The sequence below is a fragment of the Fusarium graminearum genome, chromosome 2 (assembly GCF_000240135.3).
Source record: "Fusarium graminearum PH-1 chromosome 2, whole genome shotgun sequence".
Classification (NCBI taxonomy): Eukaryota; Fungi; Ascomycota; class Sordariomycetes; order Hypocreales; family Nectriaceae; genus Fusarium; species Fusarium graminearum.
In genome coordinates this window covers 7,103,354-7,124,021 of record NC_026475.1, presented here as the reverse complement: position 1 = coordinate 7,124,021, position 20,668 = coordinate 7,103,354, and the positions used below count along the sequence as shown (strand labels likewise).

Below are 20,668 nucleotides of genomic sequence, written 5' to 3'. Positions count from 1 at the left end.
TGCTTTTGGTGATGGCTCAACCAAACTCAGAGAACACTCAGAAAATGACTTCAGGTCATACTACCGTGATGCTAAAGAAGACAAAGTCCAGTGCTCCGAGGAGGCGGACTGGATGCCAAACGTGCCGGTCAGTGCAGTTATCTTGGTCAAAATGTCAATACGACTAACATGTTGGCAGCAAAAGGAGGATCAAATGCGATGAGACACGGCCAGCCTGTACAAAATGCATTCAATCTGGGTGGGAATGTGATGGTTACCCATCAAACGCAGTTTCAACAATGACTCTGCGCAGAGAAAGAGTCCCGACGCAAACACCTCCTATTCCCTTACTATCCATCACCAGCTATTCGATCCCCTTCAAGGTCCCTGGAAGCCAAAGAGACCGCCAACTTCTCCACTACTTTTGCGTGCAAGGGGCATCGGAGATCTCGGGGTTTCTCACTTCCGACTTCTGGTCCGAGATCGTTCTTCGAGAGAGTCATCAAGACTCGACATTACGGCAAGCACTTGTTGCCATGAGTTCACTGCATTTGGACTACATCACTTCAGATCCAGTGACAAGCCAAGTTGCAAGTATTGAGACGTTGGATAATTATGGCAAAGCCATACGTACAGTAAGGAAGAGACTTGCACAACCATCGCCTGGCACAACAAAGGTTGCACTCATTTGCTGTGTCATATTCTACTGCTGTGAGAATACTTTGGGAAATCCAGACACAGCTCAACAACATCTAAGCAATGGTCTTGAACTCCTCAAGTCTATCTCGAGGCACTCAACGCAAATGGAAAAGGCCGAGATGAAAGGGTTAAAGACAATCTTTGAGCGACTCGATATGCAAGCTAGCTTCTTTCAAGATGACCGCGTACCGATTCTGAGTCTACCGCACTGGGAAACACACAAAACAGAGTATGATGCTCTAGTACCAAAGACGTCATTCTCTACATTGCAGGAAGCTCATAAGAGCCTCATCAAGCTTCAGTCGTGGCTCTACAGCTTCATCAACAAAAATGCCGATGTTTACAAAGCAGGAACTGAGTCCTTGAGTTCGGTTGTGCTGGACGAGAAAGCCGCGTTGGTAGCAGCATACAATTCCTGGAGCTACGCAGTCGAGAACTTTCAACTTGCCGAGGCACACGATGAGCACACTAAATATGGTCTCAGATTCTTACTTGTTCATTCCAAAATTTGCCAGATGATAGTGGACTCCAAGTTCCCTGTCAATGACGAAATATTTGGAGCATCACCCAATCCAGCCGCGCATGAAATATTGGATCTGGTAGAGACACTGCTTGACTACACAACTAAGCTGAATTCTTCTCCAAGCGCAACCCAAACTCCTCGTCGCAACTTTTCGCTGGAAAGTGGAGTTGTTGCACCACTATTCGCGCTGGCTCTTAAGTGTTCAGATGAGTCTGTGGCTACAAGAGCCGCGCAGATGCTTTCTTTGTCACAGAGAAGAGAGGGCTTGTATGATGCTCAGACTATGGCAATGATTCTCACTCATCTGAGGAAATCAAGAGATGGGGAGAAGAAAGTGAAGGCTGAGCTTGAAATTAGCGAAGCTGCTACAAGTGCCTTGGAGTATCATATACCAAATGGCTATGAGGGCGGTGGCATTGATAAGCTACTCGCCTCAATGAGCATATAAAGCCATAAATTCTCGCAGAAGACTGTTACCGATAGTTCATAAGTGCCATGTGATAAGTGCATCTCTATTTGTGAAGGAGAATACTTTGGCTTCCCTCTATTTAGTGGTTAGTATCAACTGCAAGGCACAGTTCAGAGCACCACCAATTATTTACGAAGATGTGTCGCGGCGGACCACTGGACCAAAGTACCTAAAAACGAAGGCCCGAGTTGCAAGGGACAGAGTTAAGTAACTACATGGGTACATATCTGCTTGACGACGAGATGCATGGATCTGTCAGCTTCAGTAAGCATTGTTGCCTAAGGCCCCATGCGGAGGTATACTCAACTGTGTCAGCTTTCAACTCCCCACATCCATCCATCTGAGCAAACAACACATATCGAGATGGAGCCTACATCAGACTCACTATCCAATGTCCAAGACATCTTTCGGGTCTGTGCGTATCACAGATATGAATTCGATGATCTTTTGGTCCGGACGCCTGACTCGAAGCTTCAAGCACCGTTCCTACAGAGTGCATTCAACACACCAGTCTCATCGAGCCTTGGGGCTCTGGACCGCTTGCCAAAAGAGCTGATGGTCATGATACTTCAGGAGCTCGATATTGTTTCATATCTTCGATTTCGCGCCGTCAATAACCGAGCGCGAGACTTGGCAACGGACACTCGTGAATACAGCCAAGCCGTAAAACACGGGTTAGCGGGGTTGAAGACGCTGCTCAGAGTGCAAACGGCACAGCTTGTTACCATGAACGCCTTCTACCGAGCCCTTATCAATCCCTCATGCCAGTTCTGCGGAAAGTTTGGAACGTTCCTCTTTCTTCTTAAATGTCAGCGCTGCTGTTTTACATGCCTGGAGATCTCCTATGATCTGCGTGTTATGGCCATACCGGCTCCGAAAAGGCTTTGTGTAGAGTGTAATGTGTCGAGAAGAGATATCGAGCGAGTGTGCGAGCCCAAGTTACGGGTTGTATATGGCAAATACTCGTTAGTGTCATGGCCTAAAGTCAGGAGACCAAGGTATTTGGTCACTGTCAAAGATGCGCACCAAAGACTACCTTTGATTGATACCTACCAGCCGGTTATCGAAAACACTGTACCCTTTATACCAGAGCACCAATCTCATATGGATGTATATCACTATAACTGCTATCGATATATGGCCACCACGGCGTTCCCGTGGTACGACCCCAGTCGAAACTGTCTTGAAATAGGGATGAGCTGCAAGGGATGTAACTTTCGTGTCGAGGAGTATGTTGCTGAACATCCTAATGGAGGGGATCCGCCGTGGGGTTTCAATGATCGAGATCGAATTTACTCAGAGGAAGAGTTTATGCAGCATTTCATATCATGCAGGTATGCTAGGGAGGTATGGGAATCGGCTCGAGAGCGTCAGGTTATCCCGGAGTCGAGATTCACCCTGGAAGGCGGTGCTATCGTCAACCAGCGATCTCGGCGCACACAACACTGGTAGCATGACTTCTAAAGAGCTCTCTGTTTCTAATATAGTTTGAGTCTATTGGGCAGATGTTGCTGTTTTACTCAATAGGAAATAAAGCATGGCAGTAATTTTGGTTGGCAACTGGCTTATTATAGTTACGTATGTAAACAGGTAAATTAAGATGTATAAGGTGACATAACAAATACCGATTCTAGAAACTGACCAGTGTAAAAGTAAGCCAACCTGACTTGTCTGTTCTTTAATTACAACTCCTGTCATCTTGTTACTTGAAACCATGTAACCGTTCAGGCCTGTTCCAATGCCTTATCAATCTCCGTCTTATATCGGGCGTTGATCGCACGTCGATTTAGCTTTTGCGTTGCGGTAACGAGACCCTATTTTTCACCATTAGCTCATGCCATTCCTTTCTCCTTCGAACAATACTTACACTAGCAGGAGTCCACTCCTCGGGTGTGATGACAACAGCGGCCACAATTTCCATGCTCGACAAGCCAGCCCGTCTGCCAGTCGCTTGAAGATCTTTGAGCAAGGCCTGGCGTACCTTGTTATCAGTATAAATACTGTGTTCGTCAACGCCTAGGTCTTTGGCGATGCTAGCTAAAACCGTCTCGTTGGGCATAACGACAGCGATAGGTCGAGCGTGTAGAGAGTCGGCATATGCCATCGCGTTCATAACGCCTTGGGCGCCGCGGTAGATTGAATCCAACTTTTCCAGAGCGACATACTCACCGCTCAGGAGTTTCACAATGTTCTTGATACGGTCGATGATGCGGAGATGCCCATCAGAGTCAAACTCTCCGACATCTCCGGTCTTGAACCAACCATCGTCGGTGAAACTTCTCTTTGTTTCTTCTTCATTCTCATAGTATCCCATCATGACTGCAGGGCCTTTGATCAGTATCTCTCCCTGAGGTGTATCCGCATCCGCCGAGTAGCCAAATTCAGGAACCGAGACCAATTTGACTTCTGCAGAGGCAGGGACTGTGCCTATAGAGTGCAGTGTGAATTCGAGAGGAGAGCCCAATGCACCGACTGCACAGGTTTCGGTGAGACCATAACCTGTAAACATAGGAGCAAGAACCATGGAGAGAAAGTGCTTTGTTGAGAGCGAAATGGGACTGCCGCCGTTGAACAGAAATCGGATTTTGCCACCAGTCATCTCGCGGATCTTGCCAAAGACGATTCCATCGAGCAACAATGCACCGGGCAGATTGTGCTTTACCATGAAGCTCTTGTAAGCAAATGCACGCCAGAACAGAGTCTTGAGTAAAACACTGCTGTTCAATCGTGTCATGATGCCCTTCCTGATCGTCTCATAGACTTGCGGCACGCCAGGCATGACTGTAGGTTTCAGTGCCCTCATGTCTCCCTCACAGTTTCTGACAGACGTATCGGAGACTGTTCGGGGGTTTCCGTAGCCGACCGTGCCTCCAAAGAACATTCCGAGATTTTCAAGGGCCATTTCTAGGACGTGAGCCAGTGGAAGATAGGCGAGAAGAACATCTTTGTGCGTGACACAATCTGAAACGCATACGTATAGTCCAGCAACTAATGTCTTCGGTCAATAATCATCGCCTTTTCAAATGAGTGGGTTCTTGACTTACCTCCTGCAACCAAATTTCTATGAGCGATTCGCACACCTTTGGGAACTCCACCAGAGCCTGATGTGTACATGACACAATACAAATCATCTGGTTTAGGAAACACTGGATCTACCGGTGTAGTTTTGCCCAGCTCGCAGACTTCGTCAAAGCTGATGACTTTGAAGTTTGGGTTTGCAGATTTGAAAGCTTCCACGGTATCGAGGCCTCCAAATATAGATGCCTCGTTGACGATGATGGTGTGAACCTTTGACTTCTTCAACGGTTCGGTCGCTGTCTTGAGGAGATATGGATCAATGTACAAGACTTCAGCTTGACTTTGGAGAAGACTGTGTTCCAGGCCACTTTGGCCAAGAGAATCGTAGGCTGTGACAATCGAGATGGATTGGGTAACACAGCTATGAGAAGTGGCTATCCATTGTGCACTAAAACAATTAGTCTTTATACGCTGGGTTCCATCGGTGACAATACCTTGAAGATGCAAACAGGAACAACTTATTCCCAGCTTCCATTCCGAGCTTTCGCAATCCTGAGCCAAGTCGCAGGCAGTGTTGCTCATACTCTTTGTAGGTATAAAACGAAAACGGTGTCAACTCGAAATAGGTCCACTCCTTATCCACAAGCTGTACCTTGCCATCAATTTTTTTTTCGACCTTTGTTGTTTCTTTATGGAGCTTGATAAGCTTACGCCAGCCTACGGCTCTGCTGTCCGGATACAATCGCGCACTGCGACGAACAATGTCAAAGACTGTGTAAACATCGTCGGCAGGTCGTTCAATGAGACCATCGCGAGCTCGAGGATGTCGGCGTGGGACAGTTTCGCCGGGTCTTTTCTCGTAGTCTGGTGATTCGACAGTAAAGGGTGGTTTGTAGACCTGATATAAGGGCGTTACGCCTGATGTATGTGCCATATTGTCGGGAAAGTTATGCAGATAGTGGGCTTGGGTTGCTGATGTGAAGTAGTTATGCAAAGCAGACACGAGATGTAAGCTAATCGGGCATTAAGCTGATACCCCGTTGGATGTGAGTCTGAGACTTTGCAACTACAAGGTCCAAGATTGCCAGTCTGAGGTACAGAGCAACGATACCAAGGAATGATAATAAAGGGATGATGGTCAATGCCCCAACAAAAATGATATGCGGCCCCAGCGTGTACGTGCACGCACTGCATCAGGTCCACATGACGGAGCCAAGCTTGTTGTCTCACCTCTGGACTTATCGGCGGCTTTAGGAGTTACCACACCCATTAATGCTCTAAATGGATGGATTCTGGCGCTATTGCGAGTCAGCACGACACGTACAACCTACCGAAACATCCGCTCAACATGATCAGCGAACCACGGCCAAGCATGAGTAGTTGGCTTTGCAACAGTAAGCTGACAGACAATTAATCTGACATTTGTATTTTATGCCAATTCGTCAGTGCCTCAATATGTTCTCCTTTAGCCTCTTCACATGACATGGTTGCCATTCTTGACCTAGGTACTCCATATTTCATCGCCTATCTCGACGCCATCTTTCCTATCTTCATTTAAACATGGAACTTTAAATAAGGCTATTACGTAGATCTTTTGACGGAAGTGTGCTAAAGTAATCTGCCAAGTCAATAGTGTGAAATGGACTAGTCTAAACCGCCCAAATCAAGACTTTGATCATATGGCCTGTGTTATATGCTGCCAATCCTATAATCCCAGCTCTTGGCGTAAAGATACAAGCCTCCTCATCTACTACTACAGCAGCAATAGAATATCCCACATCTTTATTTCGAATCCTACAGTATCCTCCAATCACTCTTTGGATAATTGAGCTCTAATACCCTTCTCAAGGCAGGTGAATGCTGACCCGTCAACGCCGATCAGATAGCTTGCTTTGTATGCTGACAGAGCATTCACATCGCGTTATGGAGTGGTAAACATCAGGCTAACAATGGTTTATTTGCTAGGGGACATTTTGCCGCTGTGTAGCGATATGGCAGAAGATGAAGGGAAGTAGATGTATTTTTGTTTCACGGGCTATACTTCACGTGCTCTATATAAATAACATTGATTCTTTCCTCAAAGTGGAAATGACCGACTGTTGTAGGCTTAAGGATTGCTTCTCACAAAGTGGCCAACGTAAGCTTACCACGGCCTGTCACTAGCCAAGTACAGTACCTTGCTACTAATGTACAAGGAGGATAACGGACCGTTGTAGTTATTCCCGAACCAACTTCTGTTCTTATCTGAGTTTCGTCATGCAGGCGCAACTTTCCCCCGCCTTGGTTGCAAGGGGGATTATTGTTAACGCGTAGCCATGCACCTACGTAAGCAAACAACATTAGGCTAAACCAACATCATGCCATCAAGAGAGGCTCTTGGTGCTTACGTTCTGTCAAGCAGTGTTCTTTACCAGTATCGAGATTACTTACATCGCAAAAATGGGGGCTGCCGATATGAATGATCCTTTCACGCCCGATTTCTCCGAGTTTGTCAACAAGGCCCTTGACAAATGGAAGCTTGCCGGTATCTCGATCGCTGTCGTGGATGGAGACAACGTCTATTCAAAGGTCAATCAACGTATCACTTGAGCATTTTGTGTTCTCACTAACGCTGAACAAGGGCTACGGGTGTGCAAATTTGCCAGATGTCCCCGCTACACCAGAGACTCTTTGGTATGGTGGATCAACAACCAAGGCATTTGTAACGGCAACCTTGGCTCATTTGATCGAGACTAAGAAGTACCCTGCTCTCTCCAATGGCTGGCAGACTCCAGTCTCATCAATCATTCGAGACGACTTTGTCACGCAAGATGATTGGGCAACAAAAAACATTACGCTCGAGGACCTAGCGTGTCATCGGTCGGGCTTACGCAACAATGATATGGGTCTTAGATTGTATGAGAACGGACGTCCATGGGAGATTCGAGACATCGCTCGTAATCTAAGGAACACTCCCCTTCAATGGCAACCTCGAACAAAGTTTGACTACAACAACGAAGGTTACGCAACGCTGTCGTATGTGATTGAGACGATCACAGGGAAGTGGCTTGGTGATGTACTCAAAGAAACTATCTGGAGCCCTCTTGGAATGACTTCCACATACCTGGACTTGCAACAGGCTAAAGATGCGCCAGATGACTTATCAACAGGCTACTACTGGGATAGTTCAGGAAAGCAATATAAGCCTATCCCATTCTTACCCACAGACATCGTTAGCGGAGCAGGAGCTATCATTTCCAATGTCACTGACTATGCCAAGTGGATCAGATGTCTACTCCGTAAAGATGGACCTCTGTCAAAAGCAGTGCACAAAGATATACGCAAGCCACGAGTCGTTGACAGTCCAGAACCTGCCCGTGGTATGGACGTATCTCTATACGGTCTCTCCTGGTGGCGCACATCTATTCAAGGCCATGTGGTTTATTGGCATTCTGGGTCTGTCGTGTCTCATGGTGCACTAATCTATTGGCTTCCAGAGTTGGACTATGGAGTTGTTCTCCTTACCAACTATCCCAATGATGTGAGAGAGGTCATTATGAGGCGACTGATTTATGAAAAACTTGGGGTTCCAGCAGATGAACGATTTGACATTGAGAAAGAGTAAGTTGAACGTATTTTTACCATGGCAGTTGGCAGTTATCTAACATCTTGTGAAGGCTACGAATGGCACAACGCAAAAGAGAAGAGACTATTGCGAACGCAGCCACTATTCTTTTCCCGAATTTGCCAGCCAAACCTGTTCCACCCCATGTTGACATTGAAACCCTTGCAGGAAGATATTATGCTCCAGGGAATGGAACATTTGAGTTCTCGTGTATCAAATGCAAGAAGAGCGGAAAGATGGAGCTACTTGCTGACCGTACGGATTTACTATGGAAGACTCGCTTTACGCTTCGTCACGCGTCGGGGAATTTCTGGGTGATGCTGGCCTCGCTTCTTGAAGATCCATCGAGACTATCAGACGCGTTCCTAGGTGCCGAGTTCAGATTTGGCATTGATGACTCGCCTAGCGAGCTTATCGTCACATTCCCGACGGGGGATTACAGTCGTGAGATTATACTGAAGAAGGGGAAATAGCATATCAGTTGATAGTTCAGATGAGAATATGAAGTCTTTTTTCTAATGTGCACAGAATCACAGATCAATACTACAGTAATACGAAGTGATTCACAAAGGTTGTTATTTTCAAAATACCTGTGAAATAGTTCTTGTATGTATTGTGAATTATGTACTGGTAAATTCGCCTTTTCATATCCGAATCAAGATGTCAAACATGAAGGTCCTTGCAACGTCCACATACCATCGACCATCGTGGTGTGCCATTCCTATTAGGCTCCCCTGATAGGACTTTTTTTTTTGCCTTGCCTTGCCTTGCCTTGCCCTAATGTAAGGTTTCAGCTGGGCAAAAAATGCGTTGCTTCCATCCGGCTTTTTTCCTCTTCACTCCACCAACTAAGAGCTGTAAGTGAAATCAACCAGAACAGGGTTGTGGTCAGAAAGGATGTTTCCATCGGGCTGAAGAAAGAGCTTGGGCACGTAGTTGAAAGAAGTAGCACTGAGCTTGACAGAGCTGCCAGATCGGTAGCTAGAAACTAGGTTAGAACAATTCTCCCAGTGATACACATCTTCAGCTTTGACTGTAACTTACAAAACCTTGTCGACGATCTCGCACTTGTTGTCTGCGGCAGGAACCTTGCATGGGTCTGCGGCAGCCCCAGCAGTGGGATACTTACCACCTTGGATGAGCTGGACCCAAGCATCGCTGAAACCAGCGTCTGTCAGCTTGTTAAGGCTTCGTCCAGCGTTGGTCCATCTGTCGTTTGTGTCGCCACCAATGATCACAGCCCGACCATTGGAGTTGGAGTTGATGTAGGCAAGGACCTGGTCAATACCAGCCGATCGAGCATCAACATCGCCTTGGTCAGATCTACCCAATCGATCATATTAGCAAATTTGCGATTAAAATTCTCAGATGTCGTTCTTACCCAGCATCGGCATGAAGGTTGTAGAGATCAACTTCGACTCCGCCAATAGCCATGCGCATGAAGCTGAAGCCTTTGGGAGTGAGGCAGTCTCCAGAGTTCAGGTTGCATTTGTTCCACTTCTTGCGGCTGAAGGTGGACCATGGGTAGTTGGCCACAGTGTTGAGACCATCTCCGAACGGCACACCGCCAGAAGTGGGAGTTCGCTGAGGGTGGTTGTCAGTTGCGTAGATGTAGGCGTGGTAGTTGAAATCTTCCTGCATGTGCACAATGTCGAATCCTTGAGTGGCAAAAGCAGTACCGATCAGGTTGGAGTTGGTCTTCTTGTCACCAGGAACATCATTGCCATTGATGATTTCTGGAAGACCTGCTACGTTGTAGGTAAGAAAGTTGAACTTTCCGGTCTTTTGGCCAAGACAGAGGCTACTCAAAGCCAAAGTCGAGACAAGGAGCTGGCTGGAAATTGAACGAATGGACATGATGACTTGCTTTGCGGTTGAAGACAAAGAGTTGAGGTGCGAAGCTTGCTCATAAGATATAAGAAGTGACGTTGTGAAGACTATATATCGTATTGAAGCACGACTATGTCAAAGCTTTGAGAGGTTGGCGCATAACGTTACATCGTGATCTGCATGACGACTGCCCATCAGGGGTCGAAAGCCGTATTGATGAGGGAATAACACGCTACTCTACGAATATGGCCACACCATCCGATAACCAGCTTCTGTTTTTAAACTAAACAATATAACAAGATTTGGACTATAACGATGTAAAAGAGCTGAGTAGAGGACACGCAGATCCGTCATGTTGTTTGACTGGATGAAGCTGGTTATCTATACAGGTTTCCTAATCAGGCAGTTCACCCGATCTTGTCAAGGTTTATGGTTTTCCACCAATGCATTAAACTGTTTGTTCACCGTGACCAAGCCCGATACTACCGAATGGCTCATCCTGGAAGCTGCACGTGCTGGTGCAACCCTGGTCAATAGCTCAATATGTCCGGGGTATGGCTTTTAAAGACTCAACCAAGTCGAATAATGATAGCATGAACGAGGTCTAACGAGCTGGGCATTTACTGAAGAGGCAAGCCAATTTCCGGTCCTACTGGGGTATAAACTGTATTTATATTGACAGCCTTCACGGCGGTTATACAGATTACAGTCCACGACAACTCAATCCGACTCTGACGATGAAGGGCCCAATTATCGCCGCCGTTGTGCTCGGCACTTACTGTCAGGCCAGCCATGCCCAATCAGGCAGCTCAATTGATCCAGTGCAGCCCGTCCTCCTTCCGGACACAGCTGCCGCGAAGAACCCTCTATCACATCTTGGCGGTAACGGACCGTGGCATATAGGTAAGGAATCTCCATAGCACAACCTCTTGGTTATTAACAAGGTCAGGTGCCGATATTACCGGTATTTCCTCTGATGTGCCACAAGGCTGCGAGGTCGACCAAGCTGCCTACGTATCACGTCATGGATCCAGGTACCCTGATACTGGAGCTCACAATGGGTGGCTTGAGATGCAGAGCAAGGTGAATGATGCCGGGAACCTCAATTTTACCGCTTCGTTAACAAATATGCCAGTTCCAAAACTCCCACTATACTGCGACTGGACCCCTGGAGTTCCTCCACACGTGGAAGAGCCCTCTAACCAATCCTGAGATCCAGATTGCCCAGCTCAGCAAGACTGGGTACAAGGAGCTTTTCGACATGGGATATACCATTCGAACTAGGTAAGACACACAAACTTCGCGTCACGGTTGGCTAGCTAACTCGACAAAGATATCCCGATCTATACCGCGAGGGTGAAGACTTCGTGGTCTGGGCCAACAATTACACGCGTGTTATTCAGACCGCTCAACTCTTCCTCCATGGTTTCTTGGGGACGAACTCTTCGCTAGGCACGGTTGTCGCCGTTACTGGCAAGGGTATGCCTGCTCATCTTGGCGACACTCTTGCACCATCCGATATGTGCCCGACGTTCGTGGACGACAGCAGCAAGCAGACAGACGTCTGGCGCTCCAAGTGGCTTCCCGCCTTCAAGAAGCGACTGTCTCGGTACATCGAGGGTGATCTAGAGCTCGAAGATGGTCAATGGGGTGACTTCCCTTACATCTGCGGGTTCGAATCGCAAATCACAGGCCGACTTTCACCCTTTTGCAGTACCTTCAACCAGAAGGAGATGGAGCAATACGAGTATCAGCAAGACCTGAGGTATTACTATGGTGTTGGTCCAGCAACCAAGGTTGCTTCTAAGATGATGGTACCCTTCCTTGATGCTTTGGTTCAGCGTTTTGTTGCCGGACCCGACGCTACCGGTACCAACTTTGAGGGCAAGCAATTTAAGCTTCCCAAGATTTTGATGAGTTTTTTGAACGACGGTCAGTTGAACGAACTCGCTGTCGCCACTGGCGTATACGACAACCAAAAGAAGCTGCCCGTTGACCGTATTCCTGAGGACCGTCTCTGGCGTAACTCAGAGATCTCTCCCATGCGAGGTACCATTGCATTTGAGCGTCTTACCTGCGCCACCAAGAAGGGACGTCCTGGACAGAAGTACATGCGAATCCTTATCAACGATGTGGTCTACCCAGTGCCATCGTGCAAAGATGGACCAGGAAGGTCGTGCGCGCTAGCAAAGTATGCTAAGATTACTAAGGACCGACTTAAGAAGAACGGTAACTTTGCGAAGCTTTGTAACGCGACGGATCCTGCTACGCCCTCCAATGTTCTCGGAGCAAGCTTTTTCACGAACTTGGCTCAACCTCACTTGAAGCCTGTTAAGCCATAGACACTTTGGCTTGGGAGATCGATGAGGAATTGGGATGGATTGAATATAGTCTAAACATATCTTACATATTTTAATGCAGTACTACTTCGGTTCATATTTACTTTCACGATGTCAGTACAACTGAAACAAATGTCATCAATCTATGCTGCAATTGGGCCAATAAATTCGCTGAGCACCCAGCTACCTGAATATCCACGAATTGACAGCCAAACACTGGGGCAACTCTAACCCAACTGACCTATTTGAGACCCTATGGATGTCACATCACTCCCGGCCCAAAGCAGCCTTGGCCTCGTTCAGCTCTTGCTCCGTGGGCATGTTGACAACCATCATATACAAGACGTCCTTGTAAAAACATTAGCCAATCGCACATGGACCGTTCCATTCGAAAATGTTCTTACCTTGCTCAAAAGCAATTTCTTCATTGCATCACTAGCCGAGTATTGGAACACGGGCCCAGACTTGCCAGTCAGTCTTTCGGTGATCCCTCCTCTTCCTCCTCTGCCACCTCTACCTCCGGAAGACATTCCGCCCCGGCCTGAACGTGACTTGTTGGGGTTTATATTTCCTCCTGTAAGCAGTGAAAGTATAGAACCACTGTTGGCAGGGTGAGAAGGGTCAGCGTATCGAGAAGTGAACTCTGGTCGTTCTCCCTGGTTGGCTAGAACATTATCTGTGTTGTTGTGCGCCTACATATCATATCATATTAGCACAACCCTATTTGTTTCGACAGCAAAACACTCACAAACTCAGCCTGCGCTCTTTTATCGTAATACTCTGCGACAAAGTTCTTTTTCGCGGCCATACTCTTCTTGAATCCCTTGGACTCCTCGGTATCAGCAGCATCAAGAACATCCAGCGTAGGAAAGATAAGAGGTGCAGCCTCAGGCAGGGAAAAGTCTCCGTAGGTCTTTCCACTAGATCTACTAAACTTGTCCGCTATTCCAGAGTCTTGGGAACTCATTGAAGAGGCAATGGTCTTGTTTAGATCAATCATCTCATGGGCTCTCCCGGTACCCTCTCTCCAGGTCATGATGAGGCAGCAGAGGCCTCTGGGATAAAAGTATTCCTCGTTGAGTTTTCCTAAAAATTTGTTTGTGCTTTTCAACTGTTAGCTTATAGTGGGAATGAAGGTGAAGTGCAATCATACTTCTGTCGGCTATGCATGTCCTTGGTGATTTCGATGGTCAGGTACACGGCTGCACTGATAGCAATGCTTGGCGCGAAAGGTACAAAGAATCCACCAATTTCTGCAAAGTTGAGGACTTGAATCCATGGAGATGCCATCGAGGCCGCATCAAACTTATCAAGGAAGTCAAGCCACGTTTCTTGGTTGATGCCTACGTCCTCAAGGATGGGAGCATATCCACGAACGAATCCACGGGAGCGATTCTTGGGTCTTCTCTGGGCAAGAATGACGGGCATTTCAAGTCGCTGTCCAGTTGGCGGGTTTGTCAAGCCATGCTCTCTGATGAAAATGGTAGCAAGATCGGTGTCGTTTTGTACAGTCTGCGACGACGACGACGAAGACTCGTCATTTGGGTTTGACAGAAGCTCGGTCTGGGTGTCGTCGAGTTCCCACTGTCTCTCTGTCGCGTCGCCTTTTTGGCTAGACGATTGGTAGGTATTCTGCTGTAATTGATTGACGGGAGCATCGTTGCTGCTGCTTCCTTGTGATTGCTGTGCTGGTTGTGCTGGCGGCGCGTTCTTCTCCGCGTTTCTCTTGTCCTTATAGGAACTAACGCTTTCTGAGACAAGCCCAATGCCTCCAGCTACACCACGGACAGCTGACCCAAGTAGGCCGCCTCCGCGTCCACCACCACGACCTCCTCGTGAGAAAAGAAATCCACGGCCGCTTCCGTTGTTAGACATGATGGTGTTGAAATGTTGTAATGTAAGAGCCAAGATTTTAGGGTGGGAAATAAGCTTCTTATCAACATGGTTTCAGATGAGCCAGCAGCCTTACGAAACGGATACTCGGCATGATTACAGCGATGAGTGGCCGGGACAGCGATGAAGGTGGGGGAAAATCCAATCCTTCCTGGTGACAAGCGGTTAGATTGTCGCAGATTGCAGGGCTTATCGCTGGTTAGCGTCATTATGCGTGCCATAGCCTCAGCCCACAAAGAGGCATCCGTGTGCAACTGTCCATTGGGATTGGTCTTGGGCAAGACAGTATTTGAGGGGTCGTTTGAAGGATCCGATACTAGCGGCTCGAGAAATTAGAATAAACTTGATATGCGACATACACCGCTTGAATATCTACAAAGTGCATCCATTGCAATTGGAAACTCACTACGATAACTACAAACTCCATCCTCAGAAACCGACATCGATTTGATTAAGAACCGTAGTTAATACATCCTCAGGCACAAATCAAGTTAACACTGACGAAAAAAGGTTAAATTGATTAGATCATTCTAGGAGTCAGGTGAACAAAGCGACAGCTATCAAAAAGCGTATTCCGTCTTCCATACAAGATCATTCTCTTCATAAATCCTCAGAGATCTATTACAGCACCGCCTCTGCCATCTCATGGCATGTCTTTTAAACCCCAGTCCATCAGTTTTGTTGCAATCAGATGTCTCAACAACCAAGACAGCGCACCTCGATCTATTTTCATGGTGATATCGCCGGTGCGGTCCAACCCAACCCGATGTGGCAATAGCATCAAGGTGCGCAGTGTCCATGACAGTCCTCAGAGTTCGATTTCGTACTTTCCATACTCAGTATTTCTCCAATCGGCCATCTGTCGCAATTCCGGTTCACTGCCATACAAAACACTTATGAAGATCCTGTCGCAAATGAAGTCTGGCTCTGAATGGATTGGACTATTGACTCTTCCCCAGCTGAATCGAACGACTTGGCCGTGTCCAACCTGTACTTTGGGTGTGTCTTTGAATTCATTTTCGAGCCACTTTCGCTGTTTGAGCTCTGCTTCATCTCTCTCTTCTGGCGTGGGCTGAGGGGCATCCTTATCCTCACACCACCTCAGGAATTTCGACACCGATTGCCGTTCAATAGCGAATGACTGTTCATTCGGCACCAGCATGAGTGTAGGAGGCCCAAGTATAACGAGCGCATACTTGCTTCTCACAACCTCTTCGCGTCCTTCATCGTATGGATACATTCGACCATCTTGGTGCCATCTTGGGATATGAAATTCGTCGGTGGGCTTTTGTGAGCGGACTGTAAACCAGCAACATTTTTTCTCTTCTGGGTTGCCAACGCAGTCGCTTTGCGTGATCTCTAGGAATGCCTTGAGCGTGTGTGCGACTTCCTCCTCTACCCCATCAGTAACACGAGCGATGTACTTGGACGCCTCGATAGGAATTTCGTCATTAACTGGGCCGAAGTAATTTAGATCCGAGTTTTCGCTTGTAGACGTGATGTGTGGAATATCCACGGGCAGCGTCAGAACCGCATGAGGTGATGGATTGGACATCTTGGGATGATGGGTGTTTGTGGAAAAACTACCGTGAAGATGCAGGAGTTCAGGTTGAAGGAGGGTATAAGTACAAGATGAACAGCTGATAAGCTACGGTGTGAGTCATTGTGTATGTGTTCCGTTGGTAACTTTATCAGCTGCTGTGCACAGCCACTGGCTTCTCTGCGTAACCCTTGATGTGTGTCTCGGGAGATTATGTCTACAAGGTTTAACTCAGGCAGCTACTATGACATGTTCCATGGAGTGTTGACATGCACAGGACAAATGAACATTATTGTTTCTTAGATAGAGGGCATGTGCTTGGGAAACGTCGAACTATATTGCATTTATAGATGCATAAAAAAGGAATAGACGAGTTTCCATTCTGAGTCACGCCGCCCATGTGCGATGTTACCTATCACTAGCGTTGGTGAGAGTGGGAGACGGTAACTCAACGAGCTCACCGGTCTGACATACATTCATTCCCTGGTTAACTAACCTCTTTTCTGTTGGGTCTTGCTTGAACTTTGGCAAAAGCAAAAAAAGGAATTTGAGTCCTGGCCGGACTCTTACAACTGCGGTTTATGTGGATCGAACACATGACCTTCAGATATCGATAGATGATTGAAGTTTGGCTTCAGTCTGACGCTCTCCCAACTGAGCTAAACCCGCGACTTGCGATTGTGACCTTTTTTGCTCCAAGAGCGCTCTATGAATGCTGACCGGCGAGTACAACAAGGCTTGAGTTGCTCGAGCTCATCAGCCCTCTCAACGTCGACGGCCATAGACGATATGAGACGCATGAATTGGATGGGCGCTCGATTGGTGATGATGGCCATCGAAAGCACTTTTAGGCAACGACCGTTCAATGTCTATCTGAAGGTCTTGTGAGAGCATTGGAGTCATAATGCTCAAAAGTATGATTTATGATGGAAACCTTATCTTCAGGTTTATCTGAAGGATAAGTCAGACATGTCTCTATAGTCGATTCACGTTGAACATATTTACAAAACCACAAAATTATCAGGAAAATATGATCAATCGCTAATGACATTATCGCTTTAACTAAATAGTACACAAACTCGCAGCATCATTATTCTATGGTGGGCGAAGAGTTTACATATGCTACATAACAACAAAGTCTCAACCGTATCGCCGAGCTTACTCGTTGTCTCGGACATCGATAACGGTCGACTTGAACTTGCGCGCAGGAATCTTGCGCTTGAACAAGATATCCGTCTCACGGTATGATCGATCCTTCAGCTCAGGAAGGAAGAAGTACGCCGACACAAAGCAGACAACTGCTGTGCCTCCCCAGACATATCCACACTTGCCAGCAAGGTTCCATCCTGTAGGGTTGAGCAATTGAGAGGCCAGGTAGATCATAGGGATCTCAGCGATGTAATAAGCGGCACGACCAACACCAGTGCTCAGAGCGCGGAGACGGACGGAAGATGTCTCGGCGATGATGGTGTAAGAGATGGGTCCAAGACTTCCAGCGTAAACGAAGGAGATCAATATGCCGAGGACAGCTTGGGCGTAATTGGTGGCGCTGTTTTGGTGGATGGAGGCGACGACACCGAGGAGGAAGAGGAAGGTAACATTGGTGAGTGTGCCCCAGAGGTAGATTGTACGGCGACCGAAGAAGCCTGCAACGGGAAGTGAAATGATGTTGGCGACGAATTGAAGGCACGAGTTGATCAAGTTGAGTTGGAAGGCACGCTCAGTTGACACACCAGCCTCTGAGTAATGGGTCAGCTTCACCAATCATATCCATGAAATGCGATAAAACTTACGTTCGAAGAAGAATGTGGCTTGGTTGGCAATCAAGTTACCAGCAAAGTTCTGAGAGGCATAGATCAAACAAGTGATGATTGTTCGTCTCAAGTCGGTTCCTTTGACGAGATCGAGAAGGGAAGGGCTTCCACCAAGCTTCTCCTCAATCTGAACAGTTCTCTCCATCATGGCAAGCTTCTGGTGAGAGTCCTCCTTGTCTTTGCTGCCGAGACGCTCAATGGATCGCAGAGCTTCGTCTTTGCGGCCCTTTCGGATAAGCCACCAGGGTGACTCAGGTGCGAGGAAGACAAGGATCAAGAGAGGGGTCTGGTGAAAATGTTAGTCACGATCACTGCACATTTGACGGTTTTGGCTTACGGGAAACAGCCACTGCAAAGCCAGGGGTACACGCCAGGCCCATTGGTCGTCGCGTTTGTTGTAGGCGTATGTGGCGCCTGCAACGATGATGGATCCGATAGACCAACTCATCTGTAGTGTAGCTGTACAAGCGCCTCGAAGAGCCAGGGGAACGATCTCACTGGCGTATGCAGGAGAGTTGGCAATGAAGAAACCCCATGGCACACCTTCCAAGGCCTGTCCGACGACGAGTAGTTCTAGCGAATCGGCCTGTAGGTGAAACTGGTTAGATACCATGATAGTAATCATGGACAGTTCTGCGACTTACAAAGAACGAGATAAAGATGGTGGCATTCATGAGCATCAATGCGAACATTGTTGTCCATCGGTAACCGAAGCGGTTGGTGATAGGTCCAGCGACAAAGACACCAACAAAAGCACCACATTGACCAGCTTGGAAGAGTGCACTCTGCCATCTTGTTGGGATAGTCCAGCCATGTCCTTCAACATGGACGCCGTAGTGTTTCTGGAATGCGGGAAGGGCGACAAAGTTTCCGTTCAAAAACATATCGAACGACTCCATAACCTACACAAACAAGTCATGTTAGCGAATTGGGACACTGGCGGTTTGTGACTGTAACTCACGATAGTAAAGCACATGACGAATGCCCAGAAGCATGCCCATGGGTGACTCTTTGCAGCTGCCCAGGTACCCTGCTCGTGCTCACGCTGTTCGGCGTCGAAGGCATCGTTCATGAGTTCCGGGTTGGCTAGGACCTCGGCATGGTCAACATTGGCCTGACCGAGCTCTTCTTTTGACTTTAGAACCGGAGAAGACATCTTGGAGGAAAAAGGACTTGTCAGTGTTGAACCAAGATTATAGTAAGTGAGTCAAGCATTTCCTGGGGAATGTTAAGGTTATTTATTATAAATGGTCCTCTCCGCATTCTGACCCAAATTCTCTAACGTCGAGGCGAATCTCCATCTAGTGTCAAGGTATAAGCCGTGGAGTCGTGGATCTCGCAATGTGCTAGACAACGCTTTGTAAGTCTTTCTTCAGCTGTGATAGGCGCGCAAATCGGCAGCACGGCAAAGACGGCACACGGGCAACTCCCATAGCCAGCTTATTCCAAACCGGACTGATGCCCGCCCAGGCTAGTGTAGGTTCAGCGATACGGGGTTGACACGGGCTCGATAAACCAAGCAATGTGTTTGATTGGAAATTTGGGGATCAGATCGTCATGTTCACCAGCGGGTTGATGGAGAATTCTACGACGGGCCGAATAGAAGGAGGAGCCATGCCCTTTGACAGTTAGCCTCCATGCGGAGTGAACCAGTCGGTGATGACAATGTTGGGGAAAGGGTATTGGAGAAACCCACTCTCCCCATGGGCATTGGGGTATCTCTCCATAAACCGAGGCAACGTAACATTCGGCGAGGGTCTCTTTGGTGTGGCCTGGGCCTTTTCTGATACAAATTCTAGACTGTTTCCTTGGAAAATATTAAAGCCTGACTCTGTTTGAAGCCTTGAGGACCCGAACCCCATGGGGGAAACCGGAAAAGGTTGGAGAACCGTGCGGGGTGGGTTGAGGTAAATTATCTTTCTCCATCACGGTTGGGCCGCTTCGGGCTTCTCTCCAGATCAGCATGAGGATGTATGTATGTCACTGTTGGAGGTTGCTTACTAGACCGAACCTTGAAACTTGGTTCGCAGTAATTACGTCGACGCGGTGATAAGAGAAGGAAACATGTGGGTTTTCTCGGCTCTTCAACTCCTTCTTCTGACTCTTGATCCCGCCCTTCATTCCCGTTGCCAATCCCTGGACTTCCGATTTGAGCGCTTCCTTGAAAAATATTCCACTTTTCTTCGCTGTGTAAGGTTCACCCATGAATGCCGTGATGATAGCGACGGCGGCCTGGATGGCACATTTAATGCATCAATCACCTTCTCGCAAGTTCTCGACCTCAATCAACGAGGCCTGTCAGTTCAGTTGGGGAGGAGATTGGAGAAGCTGGTCGAAATGAGGGGTTACAGAGTCCATTGGCAGCGCAGTTGTTGGGGGAGCTTGCGGGCATGGATGAGGTTGCAAGCGCAACTTTGGTGTCAGAATGAATTGGCGCTGTGGTTGTGGCCATTTTGACAAAGTTTACTAATAATGACTGCTAAGGCTTGTGAGTCAATTGATATAGGGAGCGACAGATCTAAAATTATATAAATAGTTAGCATTGATCTACTTCCACGGCTTTATTTGCATCCTTTCGGTATTTAGGTCTAGCGACTCTGGAATTGGGAGGCTTGTAATGGCTGAAGCAAGAGATCATCGGGCAGTTCTAAAGTCCGAACGGACAGTCAAACGTCCTCGATAAGCCAGCTGCTCACCGATAGTTTGTCGCATATGGACCTAGACCCGATAAAAGGATGTCTCTAATATTCAAGTAAGCATCCTTCCATTGATCCTTCTATCTTATCAATCCGTTTATCGTGATCCCGGTGCTGAATATCCAGTTCAATGACGCAGAGATTCTGCCCGTCAAAGCCAACCATCTAACATGAACCACTACGCTATGCTCTAGCGACGATTTACAGTGGCAGCATCGCTAGCGCTGACAGTCATTTTTACAATAATGGACTATTCCCATTGTC

The 20,668-nt window shown here is 47.5% G+C and overlaps 11 protein-coding genes and 1 non-coding gene across 12 annotated transcripts; 4 read left to right on the top strand and 8 right to left on the bottom strand.

Moving 5' to 3' along the window:
* Positions 1–278: 278 nt before the first annotated feature.
* On the top strand, positions 279–1,649 carry FGSG_03361 (uncharacterized protein; the record flags this gene model as incomplete). Its single annotated transcript, XM_011324068.1, has 2 exons — positions 279–609; positions 715–1,649. The coding sequence occupies 2 exons, from the start codon at positions 279–281 to the stop codon at positions 1,647–1,649; spliced, it is 1,266 nt and encodes a 421-aa protein (XP_011322370.1).
* A 384-nt stretch (positions 1,650–2,033) lies between these two features.
* Positions 2,034–3,122, top strand: FGSG_03362 (uncharacterized protein; the record flags this gene model as incomplete). The annotated part of the gene is made up of 1 exon (XM_011324067.1): positions 2,034–3,122. One exon carries the CDS (start codon positions 2,034–2,036, stop codon positions 3,120–3,122), a length of 1,089 nt encoding a protein of 362 aa, XP_011322369.1.
* A 37-nt stretch (positions 3,123–3,159) lies between these two features.
* On the bottom strand, positions 3,160–5,629 carry FGSG_03363 (uncharacterized protein). Its single transcript, XM_011324066.1, has 4 exons — positions 5,183–5,629; positions 4,715–5,136; positions 3,538–4,658; positions 3,160–3,484 (listed from the first exon to the last, which is right to left on the bottom strand). The coding sequence occupies exons 1-4, from the start codon at positions 5,620–5,622 to the stop codon at positions 3,395–3,397; spliced, it is 2,073 nt and encodes a 690-aa protein (XP_011322368.1). The 5' UTR covers positions 5,623–5,629; the 3' UTR covers positions 3,160–3,394.
* Positions 5,630–7,127: 1,498 nt separating this feature from the next.
* On the top strand, positions 7,128–8,765 carry FGSG_03364 (uncharacterized protein; the record flags this gene model as incomplete). Its single annotated transcript, XM_011324065.1, has 3 exons — positions 7,128–7,256; positions 7,309–8,288; positions 8,345–8,765. The coding sequence occupies 3 exons, from the start codon at positions 7,128–7,130 to the stop codon at positions 8,763–8,765; spliced, it is 1,530 nt and encodes a 509-aa protein (XP_011322367.1).
* Positions 8,766–9,140: 375 nt separating this feature from the next.
* FGSG_03365 (uncharacterized protein) lies at positions 9,141–10,149 on the bottom strand (the record flags this gene model as incomplete). The annotated part of the gene is made up of 3 exons (XM_011324064.1): positions 9,141–9,273; positions 9,337–9,615; positions 9,674–10,149. The coding sequence occupies 3 exons, from the start codon at positions 10,147–10,149 to the stop codon at positions 9,141–9,143; spliced, it is 888 nt and encodes a 295-aa protein (XP_011322366.1).
* Positions 10,150–10,859: 710 nt separating this feature from the next.
* FGSG_03366 (uncharacterized protein) lies at positions 10,860–12,464 on the top strand (the record flags this gene model as incomplete). The annotated part of the gene is made up of 4 exons (XM_011324063.1): positions 10,860–11,025; positions 11,072–11,205; positions 11,258–11,406; positions 11,456–12,464. The coding sequence occupies 4 exons, from the start codon at positions 10,860–10,862 to the stop codon at positions 12,462–12,464; spliced, it is 1,458 nt and encodes a 485-aa protein (XP_011322365.1).
* A 264-nt stretch (positions 12,465–12,728) lies between these two features.
* FGSG_03367 (uncharacterized protein) lies at positions 12,729–14,336 on the bottom strand (the record flags this gene model as incomplete). Its single annotated transcript, XM_011324062.1, has 4 exons — positions 12,729–12,809; positions 12,866–13,153; positions 13,210–13,516; positions 13,615–14,336. The coding sequence occupies 4 exons, from the start codon at positions 14,334–14,336 to the stop codon at positions 12,729–12,731; spliced, it is 1,398 nt and encodes a 465-aa protein (XP_011322364.1).
* Positions 14,337–15,162: 826 nt separating this feature from the next.
* FGSG_03368 (uncharacterized protein) lies at positions 15,163–15,909 on the bottom strand (the record flags this gene model as incomplete). Its single annotated transcript, XM_011324061.1, has 1 exon — positions 15,163–15,909. The coding sequence occupies one exon, from the start codon at positions 15,907–15,909 to the stop codon at positions 15,163–15,165; it is 747 nt and encodes a 248-aa protein (XP_011322363.1).
* Positions 15,910–16,467: 558 nt separating this feature from the next.
* FGSG_20608 lies at positions 16,468–16,563 on the bottom strand. The gene has a single exon. It is a non-coding gene; the product is annotated as a tRNA-Phe (tRNA).
* A 489-nt stretch (positions 16,564–17,052) lies between these two features.
* On the bottom strand, positions 17,053–18,864 carry FGSG_03369 (uncharacterized protein; the record flags this gene model as incomplete). The annotated part of the gene is made up of 5 exons (XM_011324060.1): positions 17,053–17,633; positions 17,688–17,994; positions 18,046–18,306; positions 18,353–18,610; positions 18,670–18,864. 5 exons carry the CDS (start codon positions 18,862–18,864, stop codon positions 17,053–17,055), a joined length of 1,602 nt encoding a protein of 533 aa, XP_011322362.1.
* A 661-nt stretch (positions 18,865–19,525) lies between these two features.
* FGSG_12451 (uncharacterized protein) lies at positions 19,526–20,039 on the bottom strand. Its single transcript, XM_011324059.1, has 2 exons — positions 19,710–20,039; positions 19,526–19,654 (listed from the first exon to the last, which is right to left on the bottom strand). The coding sequence occupies exons 1-2, from the start codon at positions 19,911–19,913 to the stop codon at positions 19,634–19,636; spliced, it is 225 nt and encodes a 74-aa protein (XP_011322361.1). The 5' UTR covers positions 19,914–20,039; the 3' UTR covers positions 19,526–19,633.
* On the bottom strand, positions 19,990–20,160 carry FGSG_12450 (uncharacterized protein; the record flags this gene model as incomplete). Its single annotated transcript, XM_011324058.1, has 1 exon — positions 19,990–20,160. The coding sequence occupies one exon, from the start codon at positions 20,158–20,160 to the stop codon at positions 19,990–19,992; it is 171 nt and encodes a 56-aa protein (XP_011322360.1).
* Between the last annotated feature and the right edge of the window lie 508 nt (positions 20,161–20,668).

Bases quoted from the DNA above. Each gene is read 5' to 3' on its own strand.
- FGSG_12451 (XM_011324059.1), bottom strand. From the start codon at position 19,913: ATGGGTGAACCTTACACAGCGAAGAAAAGTGGAATATTTTTCAAGGAA. The intron at 19,655-19,709 runs GTAAGCAACCTC...TCTGGAGAGAAG, and splicing joins AAGTTTCAAGGTTCGGTCTA to CCCGAAGCGGCCCAACCGTG.
- FGSG_03363 (XM_011324066.1), bottom strand. From the start codon at position 5,622: ATGGCACATACATCAGGCGTAACGCCCTTATATCAGGTCTACAAACCA. The intron at 5,137-5,182 runs GTATTGTCACCG...TAATTGTTTTAG, and splicing joins TTCCTGTTTGCATCTTCAAG to TGCACAATGGATAGCCACTT. The intron at 4,659-4,714 runs GTAAGTCAAGAA...CGAAGACATTAG, and splicing joins TAGAAATTTGGTTGCAGGAG to TTGCTGGACTATACGTATGC.